This window comes from Macaca mulatta, chromosome 2 (genome assembly GCF_049350105.2).
Source record: "Macaca mulatta isolate MMU2019108-1 chromosome 2, T2T-MMU8v2.0, whole genome shotgun sequence".
NCBI classification, from domain to species: domain Eukaryota; kingdom Metazoa; phylum Chordata; class Mammalia; order Primates; family Cercopithecidae; genus Macaca; species Macaca mulatta.
Window position 1 is genome coordinate 148,011,509 of NC_133407.1, and position 23,492 is coordinate 148,035,000.

At 45.3% G+C, this 23,492-nt stretch overlaps 1 protein-coding gene across 3 annotated transcripts in view; it reads right to left on the reverse strand.

Annotated features, from left to right (window-relative positions):
- Positions 1 to 21,551, reverse strand: part of SRGAP3 (SLIT-ROBO Rho GTPase activating protein 3) — a 269,429-nt gene extending 247,878 nt beyond the window's left edge. For all 3 annotated transcript variants that reach the window (XM_015130346.3, XM_077993349.1, XM_015130344.3), the window contains exon 1: positions 20,798 to 21,551. In XM_015130346.3, coding sequence (XP_014985832.2) covers positions 20,798 to 20,864 — 67 coding nt within the window. In that variant the 5' untranslated portion in view covers positions 20,865 to 21,551. The remainder of the gene's footprint in view (positions 1 to 20,797) is intronic.
- Between the last annotated feature and the right edge of the window lie 1,941 nt (positions 21,552 to 23,492).

The following is a 23,492-nucleotide window of genomic DNA, read 5'->3' on the forward strand; positions in this document are numbered from 1 at the left end:
ACATCCAGAGAAGAGGAGGGAAGCTAAAGAGGCCTTCTTAAATCCTTGGGGGCTACACTAACCAGCTCCTGGTTGCATAGCAGGCATTCTATGGAGGGGTGCTGGGCAGGCAGCCTGGACTTGCTTGATTTCTTCTGCAGTAGGAGACAGCTAACAGCCACACCCTGAGTTGGTCATAGGTTTGGCTGTTAAGTTCTTGGGGGCAACAGAAGAAAGATCAACAAGGTTGAAGAGGGAGGGTGATGTTGACACCTAGCAAGCTAAAGGTCAGCTCTACTTACTCCTCCCCAAATCAGCGTTATTATTAAGGGCATAGTAGTCCACCCACTGGAAGGAAAGGTGATATTATGGACTAGCTAGGTTCTAAGATACAGTCACGGACCAAACTTCCCAGATACTGTACTTCTAAGAAGCTCAAAGGTTCAGTCTGGGTGGGTCCAGACTTTTGACATTCTTCTTTCTGTGGCTGGATAGGCCTGGTCACACCGGGGAGAGAAGCAGGAGCAGTCATCTAGCTGGTCCCTATAGGAAAGGGGTTGGATACTCCAGCTCTCCCCCAGGGCTGACACACTCCAGATCAGCTTCCTCTACCCTGGAGCAATAGAGCTGAGATTCAGGTATGGGCCTGGATGGAGGCCTGTATGGCAACCTCCCTAGGTCAAAGGCGTTCTCCACATGGAGGACAGCTCACCAGAATTCTGCATTCAGCCACAGCTTTGAGATAAGATTTCATTTCCTAGCCAGCAGCCTCTGTCACACGTATCTCAATAGAATCTCTTGGGGAGGGGCCAAAAGCCACAGGAAAAGGGACAGGATGGGGTCAGGGCCTGAGGTCTGGCATCCTAACCAAATGCCAGTTGGTCCCTACCCCATTCATATTTCTATCTATTTATAGGAGAAATTCTTCTCAGAGTTCAAGATCCAAAAAGTTTAGCTTCTTTCAATGAGTGGGTGGTTTTTCTCCTAAAGATACTATTAAACTTTGCATTTTTAGAGTCAATACCCCATCCCCTCCTGCTAAGCGCTCTACTTTCTGGTTTTCTCTGCCACAGGATTCACTCTTTCTCTGAATGGTAACCTCGGTTTATTGAGTATCTGCTATGTGTCTATTCTGGCCTGAATGCTTTATTTATAGCAATGCCCAAGGTAAGTATTATTGTCCTTATTTTACAGAGGAAGAAGCTGAGCCTCAAAGAAGTTAAGCAACTTATTCACAACTAATAACTGGCAGCACTAGAATTTAAACCCAGACTCCAGAGCCTGCAGTGCAGCTCTTACAGTTGTGGTTTATTAATAACAATCAGTGACATTGACTGAGTGCCAGGCACTGTGCTAAGGGTTTTACACACATTATCTCATTTAACCTGCTCAATAACTGTTTGAGGTTGGATTACTATTATTACAAATGATGACAGTGAGGCTCAAAGAGATGAAAACACTTGCCCAAAGCCACACGGCTAGAAAGTGGCAAAAAGGTTGCCAACCCTGGTCAGTTCGATACCAACAACTGTGTTCCCAATTACTAAGCCTGCCTTCCTTGGTTTCCTGACATTCTCAAACTGGATGAGCATGCTCACATCCTCATCCAAGTAATTAAAACACTGAACAGGAGAGAGCCTTTTGGCATGCCACTGGAGACTTCACCCAGGGTGACAATGGTACCTCCATGCCAGAATCAACACATCTTCAAACAGTTATGAACACATCTAATGGTGCTATCTGGCTGGTCTGTGCTTGGGAACTGGTGTGGGAGAGGGAAAAAGAAAGTGTGGATTTGGGCAGGCACAGTGGCTCATGCCTGTAATCACAGCACTTTGGAAGGATAAGGCAGGAGGATCCCTTGTGCCTAGGAGTTTAAGACAGCCTGGGCAAAATAACAAGACCCTGTCTCTACAAATTTTTTTTTTTTTTTAATTAGCCAGGCATGGTGGCATGCACCTATAGTCCCAGCTATGCAGGAGTCTGAGGCAGGATTGCTTGAGCAGTTCAAGGCTGTAGTGAGTTATGATGGCGCCACTGCATTCCAGCCTGAGTGAGACCCTATCTCAAAAAAAAAAAAGAAAAAAGAAAAGAAAAGAAAAAAGTGCACATTTGTAGCAGGACATGAAAAGGGGCCAAAGCTGAGATCAATCCCCTGTCTTCTAACTGCAGGTCCACCCCAGGGCTCTGTTACTAGATTTGGCTTCAATTCTCCCCCTGCCCATTCAGATGATAATTATCAGGGTCTTGGAGGTACCACAGCCCCCCAAATTGAATCTCAGATAATCCTTCCAGTTTTGTCAAGCCACTGGAAGTTTTCCCACTTCCAGGGGAAATAGGGACTTTGTGGTTTATCCGCCAAGGTCTGGGGTGGAAGCCAAAAAGGGCTTTTGTCCAAGGAGCTCAGAGAAGGCTTCTTCCACAGCTCTGACAAACAATAGTGTTACTGGTGATCCGGGGGTGCAGTCCCGTTTCTTGGGAGACTTTTCTCCAGGAGTATCAGGATTTGCCTTCTCACAATCCCTTGTCATTCATCTTGCCCCCCTTGGAAACGGCTGTCACCCATTTGGCCGTAATGAGGACGGAGGGATACGGTTCTGTCTCTTTAGAAAACTGGGCAATTAAATTTTCCTTAATGAAGTTCTTTATTTTCTCCTAGCAATATAATTTCTGTTGTGGATTTGGATACATTTTTTTAATTCCTTTAAATAGAAATGGAAGATAATGTTTTCTGGAAGACTATCTTAATATTTTTATAGGCCTACACCGAACTGTGTGTGTATTTTTCTCTCCTTGATAGCTATTCCAGAAGTTGTTTGAATGCCTCCTGTGTGGCAGACCCTAAGCACAGGAATTCGGGAATGAATAAAACAAGGCTTCTGCATTCAACGAGCTCACAGAGAGACAGACACATAAACAACCCCACTGTAATAGCAGCATGTCCAGGGTAGGAGTGGGACAAAAAATAGAAATAATGAACATTTCTGCAGCACTCGAGAGTTTACTTTCTCACACACCACCTCATTTGATCCTCACAGTAACTACCCTTTAAGGTAGATAACGCCCTCATTTCACAGATGAGGAAGCCAAGATGCAGAATGAAGAATGCAGATGTGACTCGCTCAAAAGACAGATCAGAGATGGAAAGTCGGGTCTTTTGAGTCTAAACCCCAGACTCTGGCCACAGCATCACGGTGGCTCCTGACTGAAACTCGGTAAATTAAAAGGTTAAGCTGAACTTTTCCACTCCTCTACCCATCTTTCGAAGTTCTGACAGAGTATGGAAAAACACTTTCCTCACTATGTGGGGGAATAATTCAGTAAAATGCTACATTTCATTTCGGCAATCATCCTTACACTACGTAATGAGCACCACAATAAGTTCAGTATAATTTAAATAGCTCTTGCAGGTGTCACTTTCTTTCCTTTACAGTTCAGCTGATGTCTGAGCATCCTCTCTAGCGGGAATTTTGCCAACAAAGTCCTTACTTATTGTCAACCTTGTGGAATTTTAAATCAGAAAAGGAACACACGCTCATTTTTTCCAGAAGCCAATCAAAATTGAACGGCATAAAGATTAAAAGGTCTTCTTTCCACTGTCCACTGACACTACCACCCCGTTCCATCCCTCGTCCCCAAGGGTAAATCTCATTACCAGTTGTCAAAAACCAAAGACGCTTTTCATACATATCTAACTATGTAAGGACATAGGGTTTTTATTTTTTAATTATAATACACACAGACATACCCATACACACACACACACACACACACACACACACACACTTTGGGTGTTGTTTTTCCCACCTCACTCAGCAATAGTCTACTTAATTATTAAATGTTCTTTTGCCTTCAAAAAAAAAGATACACAGCCAAACTGGTGAGTTTACTATAGACCAGGGCCAAGAACGTTAAGTTCATGAAATCCGGGGCACTTGTAAAATGCAGATTCCTAGGGTCCACCCACCACCCCCCAACAGAGATTCTGAGTCAATAGGTCTGGGGCGGTTCCTAGAATTCAAGCTCCTTGAATTTGTTACAAGTTCCTCTAAGGTCATTCTGCTGCAGGTGGTCCAGGAACCACAGTGGGAGAAACACACACATAGTAGGCAAAGAAAGTGTCATGCTTGTCCACAACTTACTAGTATTTTCTTTTCCCAGCTACCCATGCTGGCAACTCCATGTCTCCTGATGTCTTTTAGTACTGCCCCACCTTACTCTCCTTCCCAACCAGGTGCACTTACCAGTGGCTTCACCTGTTGGCTCAGAATCACCGTTCAGGACTCTGAATGCTGGTGCCCCACTTACTGGCTTAGCCAACATTTCCAGCGTTTAATTAATGCTACTGTGTGCCAAGCCCTGTGCTGGAAATTCTGACTTATGTTGTTTCAATTAATTACACACACACACAGTGAAGTGTTATTATGTCCCTCTTTCACATGAGGAAACTGGAACTTAGAAAAGTTAATGATTTTTCATCCAAGGTCATTCAGCTGATTCACCATGAGCCATGATTGAACCCAGGTCTGGGTGACTCCACCCAGGGCATCACAGCTGCCTCCTTCCACATTACATTCCACTTTCTTGTCTCATCTACCTCTGTGACTTTAGCTTAATTCTGTCCAGTGAAGGTGGGTTTCAATCTTCTTCAGCTGTTCCCTGGCTTTAATTTCACCTTAAAAGCACTTACCCACGATGGTATTTACCATCCTGAATAAAGCTATTATAAAATCCCCTTTCTGGAACCACTTTTATCTTTTACACCTGGAGTTGTGTGTTTCTCTTAGAAGCACTGATCTTTCTAACCCCTTAAATATTTTGATGACTTCTGACCCTTCTCTAAATGGAAAGATGGTTCTGTCTAGATCCTAAAGAGCTCAGGAAATAATGATGGTGAGGTAAGCTTAGCCAATACAATTCAGCTTTACAAATCAGTATCAGAAAATCACCCACAGCATTTTCAGTCCTTTAGATCCATTTGCTATAGATTCCCCCATGCACGCTGCACCACTCCTTCCATAACACTCAACACTTTTGTAATTACAAATTATCCTTTGTCTTCCCCACAGAATTATAAAGTCCATGCAGGCAGGAAACATAGTAGAAGCTCAATAAATATTTGTTAAGCGAAATCTATGTGAACTGGCCCACCACATTCTCAGCATTTCTTTCACACAATTCCCAGTAACATAATTCTATGTTTCTGGCAGACAGCAGTAGAGCCTCTGCCATTTTTGGAGCAGAGTTTCAATGGTGATATTATGCCAAATACAAGATCCAGCAAGACAGAGATGCTCAGGGTGGGGCCTGAACCTGGAGGATCAGGACAAGAATGGAGCCCTAGATTAGCTGAGGGTCACAGGACAAATAAATTCGAACAACCACAATCAAGCAAACGATCAAGGGTTCAGATGGTCAAGGAGTAATCTTGACCATCTGAAGGAGTGGTCAAGGAGTAATCAAGAGGTCAAGGAGTAATCAACTATAAGATATCAGAAGCCAGAGAATGACTGTTGTTCTGCCTCAGTTTCCCCAAGGTAATAGATCTTTGGGAGATCCAAAACACCCTGTCTGGAGAGGCCACTGATCAAAGTAAAGACATTGTGCCTGCCAACTCTGCTTGGAAGTGTCCTACCGAGACGCTGAGTTGGAGAACAGCCATGTTGCTTGGCCAGTTCACATTCTTTAGTACAAATTAAATCATAGACATGACATCCATTCTTTCACATCCCTGAAGGTGGCTGAGATGTTTCCTTGGTAAGAGTCTTCTCATATCATTTCCCTGGCCCTCTTAAGGCACTATAAGCTATAGAGGGTCCCCTAAGGAACTGTCTCATCCTGCCAAACTTGAACCTCTCAGCGAGAACTCTACCCGCCTACAGAAATCCAGGCCTTTCTATTTGACAAATGGTTGGAAAACTTACTGATCTACATTAACTGTATTTTGAAAATGCTCTCACCAGCAATCAGAAGCAAGGGGATGGCAGGCTACCTCTGCAAGGGGCAGACAAGCAATCCGGAATCCAAAAAGTATCACAATGGTCAGGAAATCCAGCAGAGAGCAACAACGAGGAAAGGAAAGGTAGACCAGGGAACAGGTACCAGCAAGGAGGGTCTCCAGCTGCTGAGGATGAATCCTTTGCCCTAGACAAGCTTCTCCCTTTAGCACTTGTTGCCAAAGACAGAAACTGCTGCCTAGGACCAACAGGGAAGTGGGACTGTCAGGGATGGGAAGCGGGAAATTCTAGCTGAAAGTTGCTGGGACAAATGTGGCAGTGGGGCAAGTTCTTGATGAGTGAGCTCAGTTCTCCCTAGTTTTACCCAAATCACAAAGACCTGAGACAGAAGTGGCCAACACAAGCCAGGGGCCACAAGAGAGTGGTGTCCCCTCCCTAAAGGACCATCAAAATGGACGTGGGAGGTCACGCATATTGATATTCTTACTTAACAAACTGTTTATTTTTAGGCCATACTCTGTCTATTTCAAGCCCTCAGCCTATAGGCCTATGATTATTTTCCTATCGGCTTTATTTTTATAACTCTGCATTAAAGATCTATAATCCCCTGTTTATTATATACACATATAAAACAAATTTGATTGATAGAGACGTGAAGTCTGGAAGGAAATACATTGAATGTTTATAGTACTTATTTCAGGTAAGGGCTTCTAGATTCTTATATTTTCCTTAGAATAGTCAAATTCACACAAAGAGTAGCATGGTGGCTACCAGGGGTTGGGACGAGGAGGAAATGAGGAGCTATTGTTTAATGGGTACAGAGTTGCATTTCACAAGATGAAAAAAGTTATGAAGATGAGTGGTATTTAATGTGAATGCATTTAATACCACTGAGCCACACAATTAAAAATGGGTAAGATGGTAAATTTTGTGTTTGTGTATTTTACCACAACAAATAAATAAGACTCTCATCCATACCATCTTCAAGGTCAAAGACTTACAGGATCTGATGATCAGACAGGAACTTCAACCTCTTCTCCTTTCCAGCCTCATCTCCCACCACCACTCCATTCCACCTACTCAGAATTTTAGCCACTTCAAACTCCTCACCATTTCTCAAGTGTCCTGACCCTTTTGTGACCCCCACACCTTTGCACATGCTGTCTTCTCTTCAGGTAATGCGTTTCACCACCTGGAGAGCTTCTAGTCATCCTTCAAGATCCTGCTCAAAAGATTCTTCTTCTATAAGAATTTCTCCAGCTCTCCCGGGTAAAGCTACAATTTCATTCTAAGTTTCCACAGTACCTGGTTCCACCACTGTCCCAGTACTTACTCCACTGTGTCATAATTTATTAACCTATTTTTATAACTGTCTGATACAGTTTGGATCTGTGTCCCCGCCCAAATCTCATGTCAAATTGTAATCCTCAGTGTTGGGGGTGGGGCCTGGTGGGAGGTGATTGGATCAGGGGGACGGATCCTTCATGAATGGTTTGGCACCATCCCCTTGGTGCTGTTCTCATGATGGTGAGTGAGTTCTCAGGAGATCTGGTTGTTTAAAAGTGTGTGGCACTTGGCCGGGCGCGGTGGCTCAAGCCTGTAATCCCAGCACTTTGGGAGGCCGAGACGGGCGGATCACGAGGTCAGGAGATCGAGACCATCCTGGCTAACACGGTGAAACCCCGTCTCTACTAAAAAATACAAAAAACTAGCCGGGCGCGGTGGCGGGCGCCTGTAGTCCCAGCTACTTGGGAGGCTGAGGCAGGAGAATGGAGTGAACCCGGGAGGCGGAGCTTGCAGTGAGCTGAGATCCGGCCACTGCACTCCAGCCTGGGCGGCAGAGCGAGACTCCGTCTCAAAAAAAAAAAAAAAAAAATTGTGTGGCACCTTCCCCCAACTCTTCTTCCTGCTCTTGCCATATAAGATGTGCCTGCTTCCCCTTCACCTTCTGCCATGATTGTAAGTTTCCTGAAGCCTCCCCAGAACCCAAGTAGATGCCAGCATCATGCTTCCTGTACAGCCTGCAGAATTGTGAGCCAATTAAACCTCTTTTCTTTATAAATTACCCAGTCTCAGGTATTTCTTTATAGCAGTGAAAGAAGGGATTAACACTGTCTTTTCATAAAACTATGTGTCTGAAACGGGGACACAAAAATTAGTGAAATATAGTTCCCATTCTTATCTTTGATAAGACTCATAAGTTTCCTAAAACTATGAAACTATTTTTCTGTCCCCATCTCAGACACATACTAGGAACTTGATTAATAGAATATATGCCAGATACCCTGCAGTATTCCTACAATCGGCCACCTGTTCACTTCATTTCCTTCTAAGTCATCGTTGGGTGGCTCTGCATGGATACAATTATCCCATCTCTGGATTTTTTATCTTCCTGAATTACCTCTCAATCAGGGTTTGGGGAAAGACTGGATCTGCCTCAGTATGTTCCCCAAAACATAATATCTATGTGTTCTTGTATGCAAAGTCCATCATAAGAACACCTATAATCATTCGTTCATTCAACAAAAATTGTGACCATTGGCACCTAGAACACCCATCGCCCCCAGGGGACATTTGGCTATGTCTGGAGACATTGACTGTCACAACTGAGAGCGGGGATGCTACTGGCATCTAGTAGGTACAGGTCAGGAATGCTGCTAAACATCCTACATTGTGTTCTAGGTGCCAAAAAACACTAATGAACAAGAGAAACTAATGCTCTTACTGAGTTTCAGTCCTGGTGAAGAGAAGAAACAAAGAAAGCATGAAAAATATCATATAGCTTTTAGTGCTCTGCTAAGAATTCACGTCAGCTGATCCAATAGAGAGTTGCTGTTCGGCTACTTAAGATGGGTCAGCCTGCAGGTGGCATGCAACCTCAAAGCAGAATACCAAGAAGGGGCCAGTCAAGTGGCAATCCAGGGCAAAAGCATTCCAGAAAGAGGGAAAATCTAAGTGCAAAGGCCCAAAGCAAGCACAAACTTGGAGAAGTCCAGAAACCAGTACAGGCCAGCATGGCTGGATAGAATGACAAGGGGAGAGTGACCAGAGGAGGAAAAGAGGTGAACAAAACAGGACTTTGTAAGTTCAGTTGAGGGGCTTAGATTCTAGTCTCATGCAATGAAATGCTACTGGAGGGTTTTAAACATGGAAGTGACATGGCCAGATTTAAACAGTGTACAGATTACTGCTGGCTGCTGTGGGGAGAGTAGACTATGGGACAAGAGAAGAAGCAGGGAGACCACTTAGAACTGTAGTTCTCAACTAGGGGTGATTTTGTCCCCAGGGGACATTTGGCTGTGTCTGGAGACATTTTTTATTGTCACAACTGGGAGCGGGGATGCTACTGGCATCTAGTGGGTACAGGTCAGGAATGCTGCTAAACATCCTACATTGTACAGAACCACACCTTCAATGACAAATGATCCAGCCCAAAATGTTGACTGTGGGTGAGAAGCTCTGAGTCAGGAGACCCTGAGAAACTTTGGGTTGCACTCGTCCCAGCAGGAGGTAATGGCAGGCTAGGCCAGGATGGAGGAGATGGAGAAGGAAGGAAATTCACGATAGTTAATACTTTGAAATATTAAACATTTTTCTCCAAATTTTCTTGACCCCCTTGGCCCCTCCTCAGTCAGGGAGGGCATTCTGTGTTCATTGCTTCAGGGATAATACAGAAAAAGAGTCAATTATTGGCTTTTTTTCAAAAGTCCTTAGGGAAGAGAGAAAGAATGTGAGATTTATGGAAAACAGCTTTGAGAGGATGTCTGATGACAAAGCCAGGATATCACCCTTGTTCCCCACCCCACCACACGAGCACATGGGTAAAGATTTCCTAGACCAAAGTGGAGAGTAAAGCAGTAAAGCAAACTGTATGTAGGTACAAGGATCTATAATATCTATAAGAAAAAAATCTGCACCCTGCCCAACTCATCCCGAACAAGCGCAGGGAGGGAGGTGACGAGGGAACCACCAAACAGATTCACAGAATCTAAGAGAGGAGAGAAGCCAGATCCTTTCCCCAGGCAGAGCCCTAGGGAGGCACCAGGGGAAAAGCAAGTGCTGAGTGTGGCCAAGACAGGCCTGAGACAAATGTACAGGGTCCCTCACGGCCCAGTGTGGTGTGTGAGCAGCAGAATGGCCTCTGGTGCCTGCAAATTGCATGGAAGGAGCCAAGGAGAAGGGGACACATGAGGGAACAAAGAAGGATTGCTGACACAGACCAACCACCGAAGATTCAATAAGAAGGAGGATGTCCCAGTAGCTGCTGAAGTAGATTGACGATAAACCACAACAGATGTCCCCACAAGGGTCTTGGTGCTGCCTAAGTCCCTCTGGATCTTGGGGCACAACCCTGGAGGAAAAGGGAGGGAAACCCCAAATTGACTTATACTTATTTCTGTCACCCCCAGCAGAATAAAGATGTGAGGCTGGGCACAGTGACTCACACCTAGAATCCCAGCATTTTGGGAGGCCAAGGTGGAAGGATCACTTGAGGTCAGGAGTTCTAAACCAGCCTGGCCAACATGGTGAAACCCCGTCTCTACTAAAAATACAAAAATTAGCGGGCATAGTGGCTGGCACCTGTAATCCTAGCTACTTGGGAGGCTGAGGCAGGAGAATCACTTAAACCTGACAGGCGGAGGTTGCAGTGAGCCAAGATTGCACCACTGCACTCCAGTCTGGGCAACAGAGTAAGACTCTGTCTAAAAAAAAAAAAAAAAAAAAAAAATAGAAATGTGAAATGGAGACTGAGTCACCAAGAAAGAAAGAAAAATGTATCCCTTATGCACCTGGGTTTGTAGCTGAGGTTTGTTCACTCTGAGACACAAGGGGACATGGGCTTCTCTGTGTTCATTTGTGCCATTATCACCTGGCACTGGCTATGCAATCCCAGCGGGCAGAGCCAGGTCCATTCAAGGAACCTGGAACACTCTGCTGCAGCATCGTGCACCCCGTTACCGTCACGCACAGACGGGCACACACAATGCATATTGATCAGGGCTGCACTGTTTCCAAATTACCACTTAAATCAATGGTTGAGCACTCTGTAATCGGAAATGTCAAAATCCACATTTTCTAGGTGAACTCAAAGCACAACGTTAATATCACTTAGCTCAACTAGATGTGCATTTGTTTTACTTCCTCCCCTCTTCAAACTGCCCTCTGAGAAAAGTATAAAACATTAGGGAACTGAGCAAGAGGCAAAAAGAAAAAACACCCAGATAATCCACGAATTGTGCAGCCTGACATATTCTAAAATGTAACTCAGAAAACAGAGTCTTGTGAGCCGGTCCACAAAAAAGATCTACACAATCAAGTAAGTTTGAGGAAACTCCAAGGGCCCTACTCAGCGATTCACACTTAACACAAGCAAGATTCTCAGAAGTCCTGAGGGAAGCAGGCTTATTTCACTCTGTTTATTCTAGAACTTCCAAAATCTATTAGAGCACACAACTACTTTTTTTTCACCCAACACCTCTTTACATCCAATTTAATGGAATACTCTTAGGGAACATTATCCCAAACATAAACTAGCATAATAGCGAATAGAGTTAAAGTGCCATTACTAGCCAGCCAAGATGTTTTATGAACACCAACAAGCCATCAAGAATGAATCTTTTCCAAGTGAAATCAAGCCCAAGACAGCTTCCTGGGCCCTGTATTAAGCCAGAAGGTCTCAAGCTCAGCACCTGTAAAAAGTCAACCCCATCCCCTTCCTAATAGCTGTGAAGGAAAGGACTCCATTTCAGGAAGCAACCTAAACGCATCCCCTCCTCACCTCACCAATCCTTACCCTGCTAGACACCCTTGCCTCATCTTTCTTTCCAAGGTACTACTCAGCTCTGCCTCCCCAGGCAACCATCACACACCAGAACAATTCGACTCAGTAAAATGTATGGATCACCAACTAGATGGTGGGCACTACGCTACAGCGATGAACCAAGCAGATCAACCTTCCACCGTCATGGAGAGACGGTCTAAAAGTAATCTGAAAGCCAGAGCCCCTCTCCAATCATAACTTCCACATCTGAAAAACAAATAGAGTTGGACTAGAAGACACCTACAATTTCTGGTTCCATATTTCCAGGTTGGTGGAGGAGTGGGCTGGCTGGCGAGAGGTAGATCTGGCAGCCTGCATCACAGCCGTGCGGGAGCTTTTGCAGTGGACACTTTCCCAAAGGTGACTTCCCGGGGTGGGATTGAAGGGATCTGACAACACCGCGGTGGCATCAAGTGCAAACTAGGAGAGGCTGGATTAGCAGGAGGGTGGAAGTGTCGGGAAGCGAAGGAAGTCAAAGGTTAAGACCCACCCCAGACTTCCCCGACTGAAGGAACCCCCGGGTTGCAGATCCTTGTTGCCTTGGCATGCATGTTGCTTTCCTGCAGCCTGGAAAGTGAGGAAGATGCTGATTTAAAACTAGATCTGCTACTGTTCACTGTGCAATCCAGTGCAATTTGTTTTATTTCTCTGAACTTCAGCCTTTAATCTATAAAATGAAAATAATGACTACCTCACAGAGTTACAGGAATCACAAAACGAGATACTCCATATATGACTGAGACATAGAAGCTAAAAAAAAAAAAAATGAATTACCTCCCACTGCTACATAAAGCTATATAGCCTGAAGCATGGCTTACAAAGTCACTGAATAAATGAATAACAGGAGTTTCTGGAAAGGAAAGGTTATCCCCAACATATAAACTCTAGTAGTAAAAACTCCAAAAATGTCTAATATGAACTCTCAGATCCATTAATTTCCCCAGACCAGGAGGGGCCTGGAAGGAAGTGCTCCCTAGACCACATCCCACTGAGACGGCTGTCAACATGACAGTTTTCACCAAATCTCCACTAAGAAACATCTCCTCTACCAAGGATATACAAGGAAATCGAGCAAACCATTAAGAATATTTCCTCTCCTGCCGGGCGCGGTGGCTCAAGCCTGTAATCCCAGCACTTTGGGAGGCTGAGACGGGCGGATCACAAGGTCAGGAAGATCGAGACCATCCTGGCTAACATGGTGAAACCCCGTCTCTACTAAAAAATACAAAAAACTAGCCGGGCGAGGTGGCGGGCGCCTGTAGTCCCAGCTACTCGGGAGGCTGAGGCAGGAGAATGGCGTGAACCCGGGAGGCGGAGCTTGCAGTGAGCTGAGATCCGGCCACTGCACTCCAGCCTGGGCGACAGAGCGAGACTCCGTCTCAAAAAAACAAAACAAAACAAAAAAAAAAGAATATTTCCTCTCCCAGTGAAACCTCTACTTTCAACAGAATACGAAGTGTGGATGTTATTATGAGCTGAATGTTTATGTCCCCCCAAAATGCATATGTTGAAGCCCTAACCCCAATGTGATGGTGTTTGCAGGTGGAGCTTTGGGGAGGTGATTAAGGTTAGATAAGATCATGATGGGTCCCTCGTGATGGTATTAGTGCCCTTATAAGAAGAGGAAGAAAGCCAACCAGGCACAGTGGCTCATTCCTGTAATAATGCACTTTGGGAGGTCAAGACGGGTGGATTGCTTGAGCTCAGGAGTTCGAGACCAGCCTGGGCAACATGGTGAGACCCCACCCCTACCAAAAACACAAAAAAAGAGCCAGGCATGGAGGTGTGCACCTACGGTGCCAGCTACTTGGGAGGCTGAGGTGGGAGGATCACTTGAGCCCAGGCGGTGGAGGTTACAGTGAGCTGAGGTCACACCACTGCACTCTAGCCTAGGTGACAGAATGACACCCTAATTCAAAAAAAAAGAGGAAGGTGAGAAAGGGAGAGATTTCTCTCTCTCCATAAGCATGCACTAAGGAAAGGCCAGATGAGCATATGGCTAAAAGGCAACTATCTACAAGCCAGGATGCAAGCCCTCACCAGGAACTGAACTTGCCAACACCTTGATCTTGGACTTCCCAACCTCCAGAATTCTGAGAAGTAAATAAAAGCCACCCAGGCTATGACATTTTGTTATAGTAGCCCAAGCCAACTAAGATGGATATCAAAGAAAAAACCTAAGGCCAGGCACAGTGGCTCACGCCTGAAATCCCAGCACTTTGGGAGGCCGAAGTGAGCAGATCACCTGAGGTAAGGAGTTTGAGACCAGCCTGGGCAACATAGTGAAACTCCTTCTCTACTGAAAATGCAAAAATTAGCTGGGCATGGTGACAAGTGCCTGTAAACTCGGGAGGCTGAGGCGGGAGAATTGATTGAACCCAGAAGGTGGAGGTTGCAGTGAGCCAAGATCACACCACTGCACTCCAGGCTGGAAGACAGAGTGAGATTCCATCTAAAAAAACAAACAAAAAAAAAAAATATATTGAGCTATGACTTATAAGATTGAAACTTTTGGCCAGGCGCGGTGGCTCAAGCCTGTAATCCCAGCACTTCGGGAGGCCGAGACGGGCGGATCATGAGGTCAGGAGATTGAGACCATCCTGGCTAACACGGTGAAACCCTGTCTCTACTAAAAAATACAAAAAACTAGCCGGGCAAGGTGGTGGGCGCCTGTAGTCCCAGCTACTCGGGAGGCTGAGGCAGGAGAATGGCATAAACCCGGGAGGCGGAGCTTGCAGTGAGCTGAGATCCGGCCACTGCACTCCAGCTTGGGCGACAGAGCCAGACTCCATCTCAAAAAAAAAAAAAAAAAAAAATTGAAACTTTTTCTTTTTTTGAGACAGCCTCATTCTGTCACCCAAGCCGGAGTACAGTGGTATGATCATGGCTGACTGTAGCCTTGAACTCCTGGGCTCAAATAATCGTCCCACCTCAACCTCCTGAGTAGTTGGGATTACAGGCATGTATCACCAGGCCTGGCTAATTTTTGTATTTTTTGTAGAGACAGGGTTTTGCCATGTTGCCCAGGCTAGTCTCAAACTCCTGGGCTAAAGTGATCCACCCATCTTGGCCTCCCGAAGTGCTGGGATTACAGGCGTGAACCACTGAGCCCAGCCTAAACTTATTTTAGTAACTTATCAGCCACTCCTTCAACCAACCACATGCCAAGCACGTTGGGGAAACAAAGATGACCATAAGCCTCTCTGCCCTCAAGAGTTCGTGACCAAAGACCTAAACATAAAATTTCAATTAAGGATTATAAGGTTTGGAATAGAGGGGGAGTTATGAGGGGAACCACTAATTCTGCCTAGGAAAGTTAGGAAGGCATAGTGGAAGAAGGCATCATTTGAGTAGACATTGTAGGGCAATCAGAAGTATTTGAGGCAAATAAGAGTGGGAGGCAGGGGTTAAGGAGAGTAAAGGCACAAATGGGAAAGATCTGGAGGAGGGGAAGGGTATGGAGGATTCAGAGAAAAGGGATTGGTTGCCAGGCGTGGTGGCTCACTTCTGTAATCCCAGCATTTTGAATTTTGGGAGGTCCAGTCATGCAGATCACTTGAGGTCAGAAGTTCAAGTCCAGCCTGGCCAACATGGTGAAACACTGTCTCTCCTGAAAATACAAAAATTTGCCAGGCATAGTGATGCGTGCCTGTAATCTCAACTACTCGGGAGGCTGAGGCACAAGAATTGCTTGAACGCGGGAGGCAGAGGTTATAGTGAGCCAAGATTGTGTCACTGCACTCCAGCCTGGGTGACAGAGACAGATTCTGCCTAAAAAAAAAAAAAAAAAAATTAAGAGAGAGAGAGAGAAAAAAAAAATTAAAAACGGACTGGTCTTTTGCGTTTATAAGAGCACAAGCCTATCACAGAGAAAATGACTGAAGACGAAATAGGAAAATTGGTTGAGGCCCCTCACCAAGGCCTTGTGCGGACTTCAACTTGTAGACCAGATTTTGGAAACTGGTGGCCCAACAGGCTAAAACTGTTCTACCAACATGTTTGTTCAGGAAGCATAGTGTTTTTAAATTTTTAAGCCACCATTTAAAAATCAAGAGACTTTGCTTAAAAATCCAGATTCCCTTGAAACACTGAAGGAACTGACCTTTCTGGGCTCACATTCCTGCCTAGGAAGGGCAGGCTGGAGCAGCAGCTGCCTTCTCTAGATGAACTCCCCACTTGGCCACAGTCCCCACTACTCCCCACTGTTTGCCCAATCCAGCCTGCTTTCTTCATTTAATCCTGTTGAAATCAGCGAGCTTTCCTAAGGTGGTCTTCTAATCACTGTATGATATACGCTCTAAGATTCAGCTCATTCTGGTTCTCGAAGTTTTTTGTGTTTGGGATTTTTTTATTTCTTTCTCTCATTTTTATCACCATATTCCAAGAAAACTCTTAGAAAGCAAAGAATGTATCATATACTTTGTGTCTCTCACAATACTCAGCACAAGACTAGGTACAATGTAGATAATCAACTTTTGTTGAATTAATCCAGAAATGAATGGATAAATACATGCCCCTCTGTGGTCATCCTCCGTACCTGCCCTTCTTCCTCAAAACGCTAGACTTTTGCTACTAAGAAGATGGATGAATATGTACCAAAAAATAATAATAATAATAAACCACCAAAGTCAATCATTGCAATTCTGTTTCAATTTTCTATCAGGTTGCAATGGAAATAGGAACTCTGAATAAATGCAGAACTGATCATCATGTCTGGCAGCAAGATGAATTAGAGCCCCGGGATACTGAGAAAGCCTGCAAATAACATCACCAAATTTTATCAGTGATCTTTGAGGGAATTGTAGAGAATAGGATAGATGCCAAAAAGCTGAAGCCTGGCAAATGTTCTGATTTTCAAAAGGGGAAAAAAGTTATGGTTTGCCAGTTCCAGACTAGATAATATGATATCACTCCCGGCAAGGTTCTTAAACACATTTGTTAAGGACACTTATGAGCACCTAGGACAGGAAGTAATGTCCATTTGGCACCAGCATGGGCTCACGAAGAACAAGTCACGTTAAATTCATTTCATTTTCTTCTCTCTGACAAGGCTCCTAGGCTAATGTATTGGAGAAACACAGCAGACATAATATACATGGTGCACTGAGGGGTCGAGCAGCACCAAAGGCTAATTCAACCCTTGGGCTATATTAATAGTAGTATTGCAGACAGCAGAAAGGAGGTGATAGTTGTTTTCTGTCTTTGGCCACATCTAAAGAATCACATTTAGAACTCAGTGCCCCTCTTGAAATAGGATACTGATAATAAAATCTTTTGGAGGTTCTTTCGGCAAAACCTCTTTAAAAACATAACGCTTTCTTCCAGATTTCTGGCATCTGTTGAAAAATTGAAAAATCTGGCTGGACCTACATTCCTAAATAGCAATAACCGGTTGAACCTAAGTAGTGACTGCCCATTTAGACAGGACATGTACTCTAAAGTCCGCCATAATCATCACCACCCCCTCTTCTACTGCCTGCACTGAGGTGGTGGGCCAGCTGCCACAAATCGTTTCACATGGCCACCTTTATCCATTTATTCTATCTGCCAAGCACCCAACGACATTGAGGTTTGCAACCCAGGATGCAGCAGAGCCAAAGGAAAGTGGAGACGGTAAGTGGTAATGAACCATCCTATTATATGAGGATAATCATTGTCAGGGGCTTCACACACCCAGTGGGCAATCCAAGGGAAGACACATCTGTCTTATTATATGAAGTCCAAAGGGAAAGGAACTATAGAACCAGTAAGTAGATGAGAGACATATTTAATGCAACATAAGAAAAAATGCTTACAAGGGTCAGGCACCGTGGCTTACACCTGTGATCCTAGCACTTTGGGAGGCCAAGGCGGGTGGATCACTTAACGCTAGGAGTTTGAGATCAGCCTGGCCAACATGGTGAAACCCCGTCTCTACTAAAAATACAAAAATTGGCCACATGTGGCGGCGTGTGCCTATAATGCCAGCTACTCGGGAGGCTGAGGGAGGAGAATCTCTTGAACCCAAGAGACGGAGGTTGCAGTGAGTCAAGATTATGTCACTACACTCCAGCCTGGACGACACAGAGAGACTCTGTCTCAAAAGAAAAATGAAAAAATGCTTACAAGAGCCAGAGCTGTCCAAAGATGACAGACTACGTGGGCTTGGGAGGTGGTGAGTTCCCCATCACTAGAAATGTGCAAGCATATGGTTTATTGCTGCTTCAAAATCAAAGGGCTTCAAGTATCTGATGAGGCAAGAGAAGGCATGAATCTTTCTATTTTACAATAGAAAAAATACTGTTCTAAAACATTCCTTTTTGTTAGGTCTGTAAATTATTGAAAAAGAGATAAAAGGGAATAAGTCAACAAAGAACTCAGCACTGTTTTTAAAAATCAGAACTTCCCTTCACAAAATTCACAAAGCACAAAATCTGTCTGACTAGGTGGACTGTTTGCATCCCACTGGCCAGATGATTCCCAGGGAGAAAGGTAATTGGTCTCGGGCACTGTTTTTGGTGACTGGTCAAATGTTCTTCAGAGGCATGCAACAAAGGCAACAGGATGAAAGTAAGAGGGTAAACAATGGAACTCCATCAAGAAGCTGCCAGTTCCCCCACAAAACTGCCATCTGCTGCTGACATCAATCCTTCAAGGGGCAGCTTCGGGCAAACAATGTGTCAGGGAAAACAAGCCTGGGAGAAAATCGGCCTTGTGACCTTGGGCAAGTCATTTAACATTAACTGGGCCTCAGTTTCCTCATCTCTGAAACTGAGCTCACACTAACCCTACTGTACATTGTGTGTGTGGGCCAAGAGTAAGTGATGTCTGGGAGTTAGCCATAGAAAATGCAGGGCCCTGAACACACATCAATAATTATGATGATGATTAACACACAGAATTTTAAAAGAAAAGATTCCAGAGGGTTTCAGGTACAGCCATATCCTGACCTGAATCTTGTGGGTGTCATTTCTAAAGGAATAACATGTAACTCCTTTAACCAGAATGCAAAGAAATTTAGTATTTGGAAGAGACAAGATCATTTGGACACATTTCCTGATGAAATGCCTGGTAATTGGTGCATTTCTGATAAAACTCATGGTACTTGCTGCTTAGTTGTTAAAGATGAAAGGTAAAAAGCAAAAGGATCAGCTGGGCAATTAATGCCTAACTGGCCCTGAAGAAAAGTTTACTGGCCCAGTAGTAGCAATCCTTCCAAAATGAGATAAGCACATTTCCTATCAAGAAAATGATTATAAAAACTGAACTGTCCAAAACTCAACATCCCCTTCTCTCTCATGGCATTTTCATGGCAACCTTAATTTTTACAAAATAATAATAATTGGCCAAATTCATTTTATAAAACATAAACTCCCTAAAAAGAGTCTATTCAAAGATTGAAACTAGGCTTTAGTGTTGAGCAGTTGGGTGAATTCAAATCTCTGACCAATAAAAGGCTTATTTCTACATTTTCAGCAAGGCTGAGACATCACAAGTCACTGTTTTCCACACTGAACTGAAAAACCGAAGACAGGAGACCAGGGAAGATCAGGGTTTTCTGCTCCTCTTGCCCTAGGATCTGCCCAGAGGTGATGAGCACGCTGGGTTTTTGACCAGAACTAAAAGGCAAAAAGACTGTTGGTGAGACTGGAAAAGAAACAGAGCCCTCCCGCCGTGGCTGCTCCACTCCCAAAGTTTCCCAAGCATCTGAAGCGTGTAGGGCAGCTGCGGTGCCCGGCCTTCCTGCTGCTTTTAAGGAGGCCACCCAGCTCCCTGGGTCATTGAGTCTTCAGCTGCAGCAGCGCCCAGAAGCAGGCGTGGCAACCTCAGGTCACTTGAGCCCCAAATACCCAACTTGCTCAACAGCCTGTGCATAACCTCAAAGATAGGCCTCAAGGTCCACTGAAGATGTATTTTGTCCTTACTCTTTCTAGGAGAGGCCACAACACACCCGGTGTCGCAGCAAGGAGAGCCACGAGCAGAAAGAAGACGGACGCCAGGAGGCACGGGCCCAGGCTTCCCACAGGGCACATCCTCAGAGAAAGGAGGAGCATGGTGGATGGAGCTCTTAGATTTTCCTTGCCAAAGCTAAGCCTAGAACGTGTAGTGGTGGGAGAAGCCCCAGTCTGGCCTGAATGAGGATGCGGCAAGCCTGCATTTAGCCATGCAATTGTGTTCGCTTTCCTTTTTCGCCTAGCTAGCGTGGATTTAGGGAGCGGTTTCTGAAAGAAGTATACACCCGGTGGCACAGAAGCTGCAACCAGCAGCCAGAGGTCATCTCGCCCTCCCGGCAGGCTTCTCCTGGAACCCCGGAAGCTAGGCAGCACTGACCAGCCCAAACGGCATGCTGAGGTGTTGGCTTTGAATGAAAGCTGATGACCCTAAACACCAGGGCACAGAGTGATTGGGCTGCACACCGCGAGATAATACATTTTCTGCACCAAGCTCCCTCTTTATGCCTAAATGCCTGCATTAGTCTGGATCAATATGCCCCATAACAGTTAATCCATGGCAACCCAGGCCAGCCCAGAGACACCGACAAAGAAGTGCCGCCCAGGGATGCTGCCTCGCTATGCACATGCATGTGAATTCCAGCCCAGAGAAAGAGGCGGAGGCAAAACCACCACCACCAACAGAAACCAAAAAGGGGGAGGAAAAAAGAGCAGATGGTAAAAAATATACCCCAATATTAAAGGGCTTTTACCGTGGCAGGGAAGGGGTGGAGGTAATGACTATCAAAATGGCCTTAGAGTGACATGTCACCGCCAAGATGATGGAGTATCGGCGACACTCCTAAAGTCAGGCATAGGATCCTCTCACACACCTGCAATGCAGAGACTGCTGCCCATTCCATAATCCACACTCCCAGCCCCAGCGCTATCTGCAGTTGAAACCAGTCCGGACTTGTGCGGCTGCCACTGTTCCTCCTCACAAAAAGATTATTGATGCATAACATTTCATAATGGCAGAAAGGAAAACGGGGGGCCGTGGGGGGTGGGAACCAGAATAAGAGAAAAACAAAAGGGGAGGAGAAGGAAAACTCTCCTAGCCCGCATCTCACCTTTTATTTGGGCTTCATATTCAGCAATGATCTCTTTGTCTTTCTTGAACTTAGTTTGAGATGACATCTTCCGACGTGGCCAAAGGAACTGACAGGCTGTTTGATTTATTTCTCCTTTTCTTTTCGAGTCCTCTCTCAAGCCCTGGTAATCACACAGCTCTGGTCGATTTCACAGGTTTAGGGACTAATCTCTTTCACTTGGCTGCAGAGCAGGGAGAAAAATCCTTCTCCGTCTGGGAGGAAAAATCTCTTTACTTGCCGAGAAATGGCTCTAGTAGCTTGCTCTGGTCAGCTCCTCTTGCAAAAGAAGAATCACCCTAGGAGCACAGTAACCTGCCCCAGATTTTCAAAGATTTTTCTTCCAAAAATAATAATAACAACCAAGAGCACTCATACACACATGCACACATACACACACTCACGCGTGCACAGGCACACTCACCGGGACACGCACACAGTTGTGCTGTGCACACAGGCATACACACACACCCTCACACGCACACACACTCGCTGGATCACTCACACACACACATCCACGAGAGGCGCGGCGCCTCCTCGGTCCTGCAGCCAGCCCCGGGCTCGCTTTTGAAGGCTCTGCTAAGTCGATGGTCAGGTTGCCAAAGGGCCGGTCATCTCGCATCCTCCCTCCCTTTGGTGCCTCTGGTCTGATGTCCAGTGAGGATCAAAGCCAGGAGAACGAGATGGAAGTTTTCCTGCTGCAAGGCTTAAGCTCCGATGAACCCAAGGCTGGACTGCTCACCCTGCAGGGCTGGCTGAGCTCTCCCCCACTGCTCACGTCACTAGACTCCGCCTCCCGGATTTTATAACAACTGACACATTGTAGCCTACAGGAGAGCAGAACTCACTGCAAGCAAAAAGGGGAAGAAACGCTCACAAAAGGGAAGGCAGCAGGAAAAATAATCGGGTTGGTAAGTCTTGAGAGGCTTCTGCAAACTCCAAACGTTAGCACTTGGGTTAGGGATTTTTCTTCCAAAAACTTAAGATCCTCCCTTTTTTTGCATTGTGCAATTTAATTCAATTTCTGGAATCAACAGCTATATGATGGTTTGTCACTCTGCTGGGAGAGTCTAGCAGAGGGCCTGACCCATGTAGGAAAAAGCATCAATATTTGTTGAGCAGTTACTTGGTGGCAGAGACAACGCCAGGAGTTAAAGGCATGCAGCTTAGCAAAGCCATGCAGAGCAGGCACACTGGAGGCAGAACAGCTGGGCCACTGGCTTGTGGGGCTCTGGGCAAATTCATAAGTCAGACTGAGCCTCAGTTTCCTGGACAGTAAAATCAGATCTCTTTGGAGGCTTTGTTATTCATTCTTTCAACAGATATTTGCTGAATGCTTACTATAGGTCTAGCACCGTTCTGGGTACAGCAATGATCAGAACTGGCACACACAAAAATCCCTGACCTTCTGAAGCTCCCAGGGCTCCACATCACACAACTCCAGGAGTTTCCACCATTCATGCTAATATTCTTAGTAAAAAGCACCGCTGGAGTAGAATGCATTGTGAATGGTGCCCCCTGGAGTTGTACGAGGCAAGAGGCCCTGGGAGAGGAAGACCAAAAATAAGCATAATAAGTATATTATATAATATCATACAAAATGTAAAGGACTATGGGAAAAAAATATTGCAGGTTAAGGGACATCAGGAATGAGAGGAGCTCTTGAAAAGATCAAAGAAGAATGCAAAGCTAAGCTTAGCACACTGTCTAGTGCATAGTAAGCACTCAGTAAACAGTAGCAATTGTTATTACCCTTTTATATCCCCCAACAACCCAACAACAAAGGTATAAGCACCACCCTTTCACAGACAAAGGAGCAGAGGCTTGGATATGGGAAGTGACTTACCCAAGGTCACCAGCCTTCCAACTCAGGCTCAAAGTCTCCTGCATCCTACAAGGGGGACCAAACCCATTTCATGTGGACTTAAGGTAGAATAAGATTCATTCTGTAAAAATTGAATCAAGCACTTAAGAGTCGCTGACCACTGGAATTTCATATGCTAAGATTGTCACTAACATGTATTGGCCCCTGAGTGTCCCCTGAGATAAATGTTCCCAAATTTCTCAAAATAGTATATAGTCTTCCGTTTGCTTTTATCTGAGTATATAATCAATGACTTGGTTTGGGCTCAGAAATGAATAGGTTATCCATGTTAGTCCATCGAGGCTTCCTGGAGGACTTCACTGGGTGTCCCTAGGCAGCTTCATTGGGTGTCCCTAGGCAGGCATGGCAAGGGGAGTGAGGCGGGGCAGGATGTTCTCCTGGAGCACGCAGCGTGAGCTGGGGCCCACAGGTGGCAAAGCACAAGACCTGCTTGGAGCAACCACAGGGAGAAGTCCAACTGGTGAATCACGGGGCTTATTATAGCCTCGTGCCCGGAGGCAGGAGGTCACCAAGTTCAGAAATAGATGCCACTGGCCCGCAGCCCTTGCCGTCACCCCACTGCTTCACACTTCCTCTGGACATGTTCAGGCCCTTTGCTATCCTCTTCTAACTAGTTCAAACCTGCAAAAAACCCACATCACCTGAGAAAGATAGGCACAGAGAATAACATCCCTGCTGCAAGCCTAGATTCTTCAAGAAAAATGAGAGTTAAAACCATACGTCTTGGAGTGCGACAGACTGGATTCTCTCCTGGCTTTGCCACAAGCCTTGAGCTCATGAGAACTTGAGCAA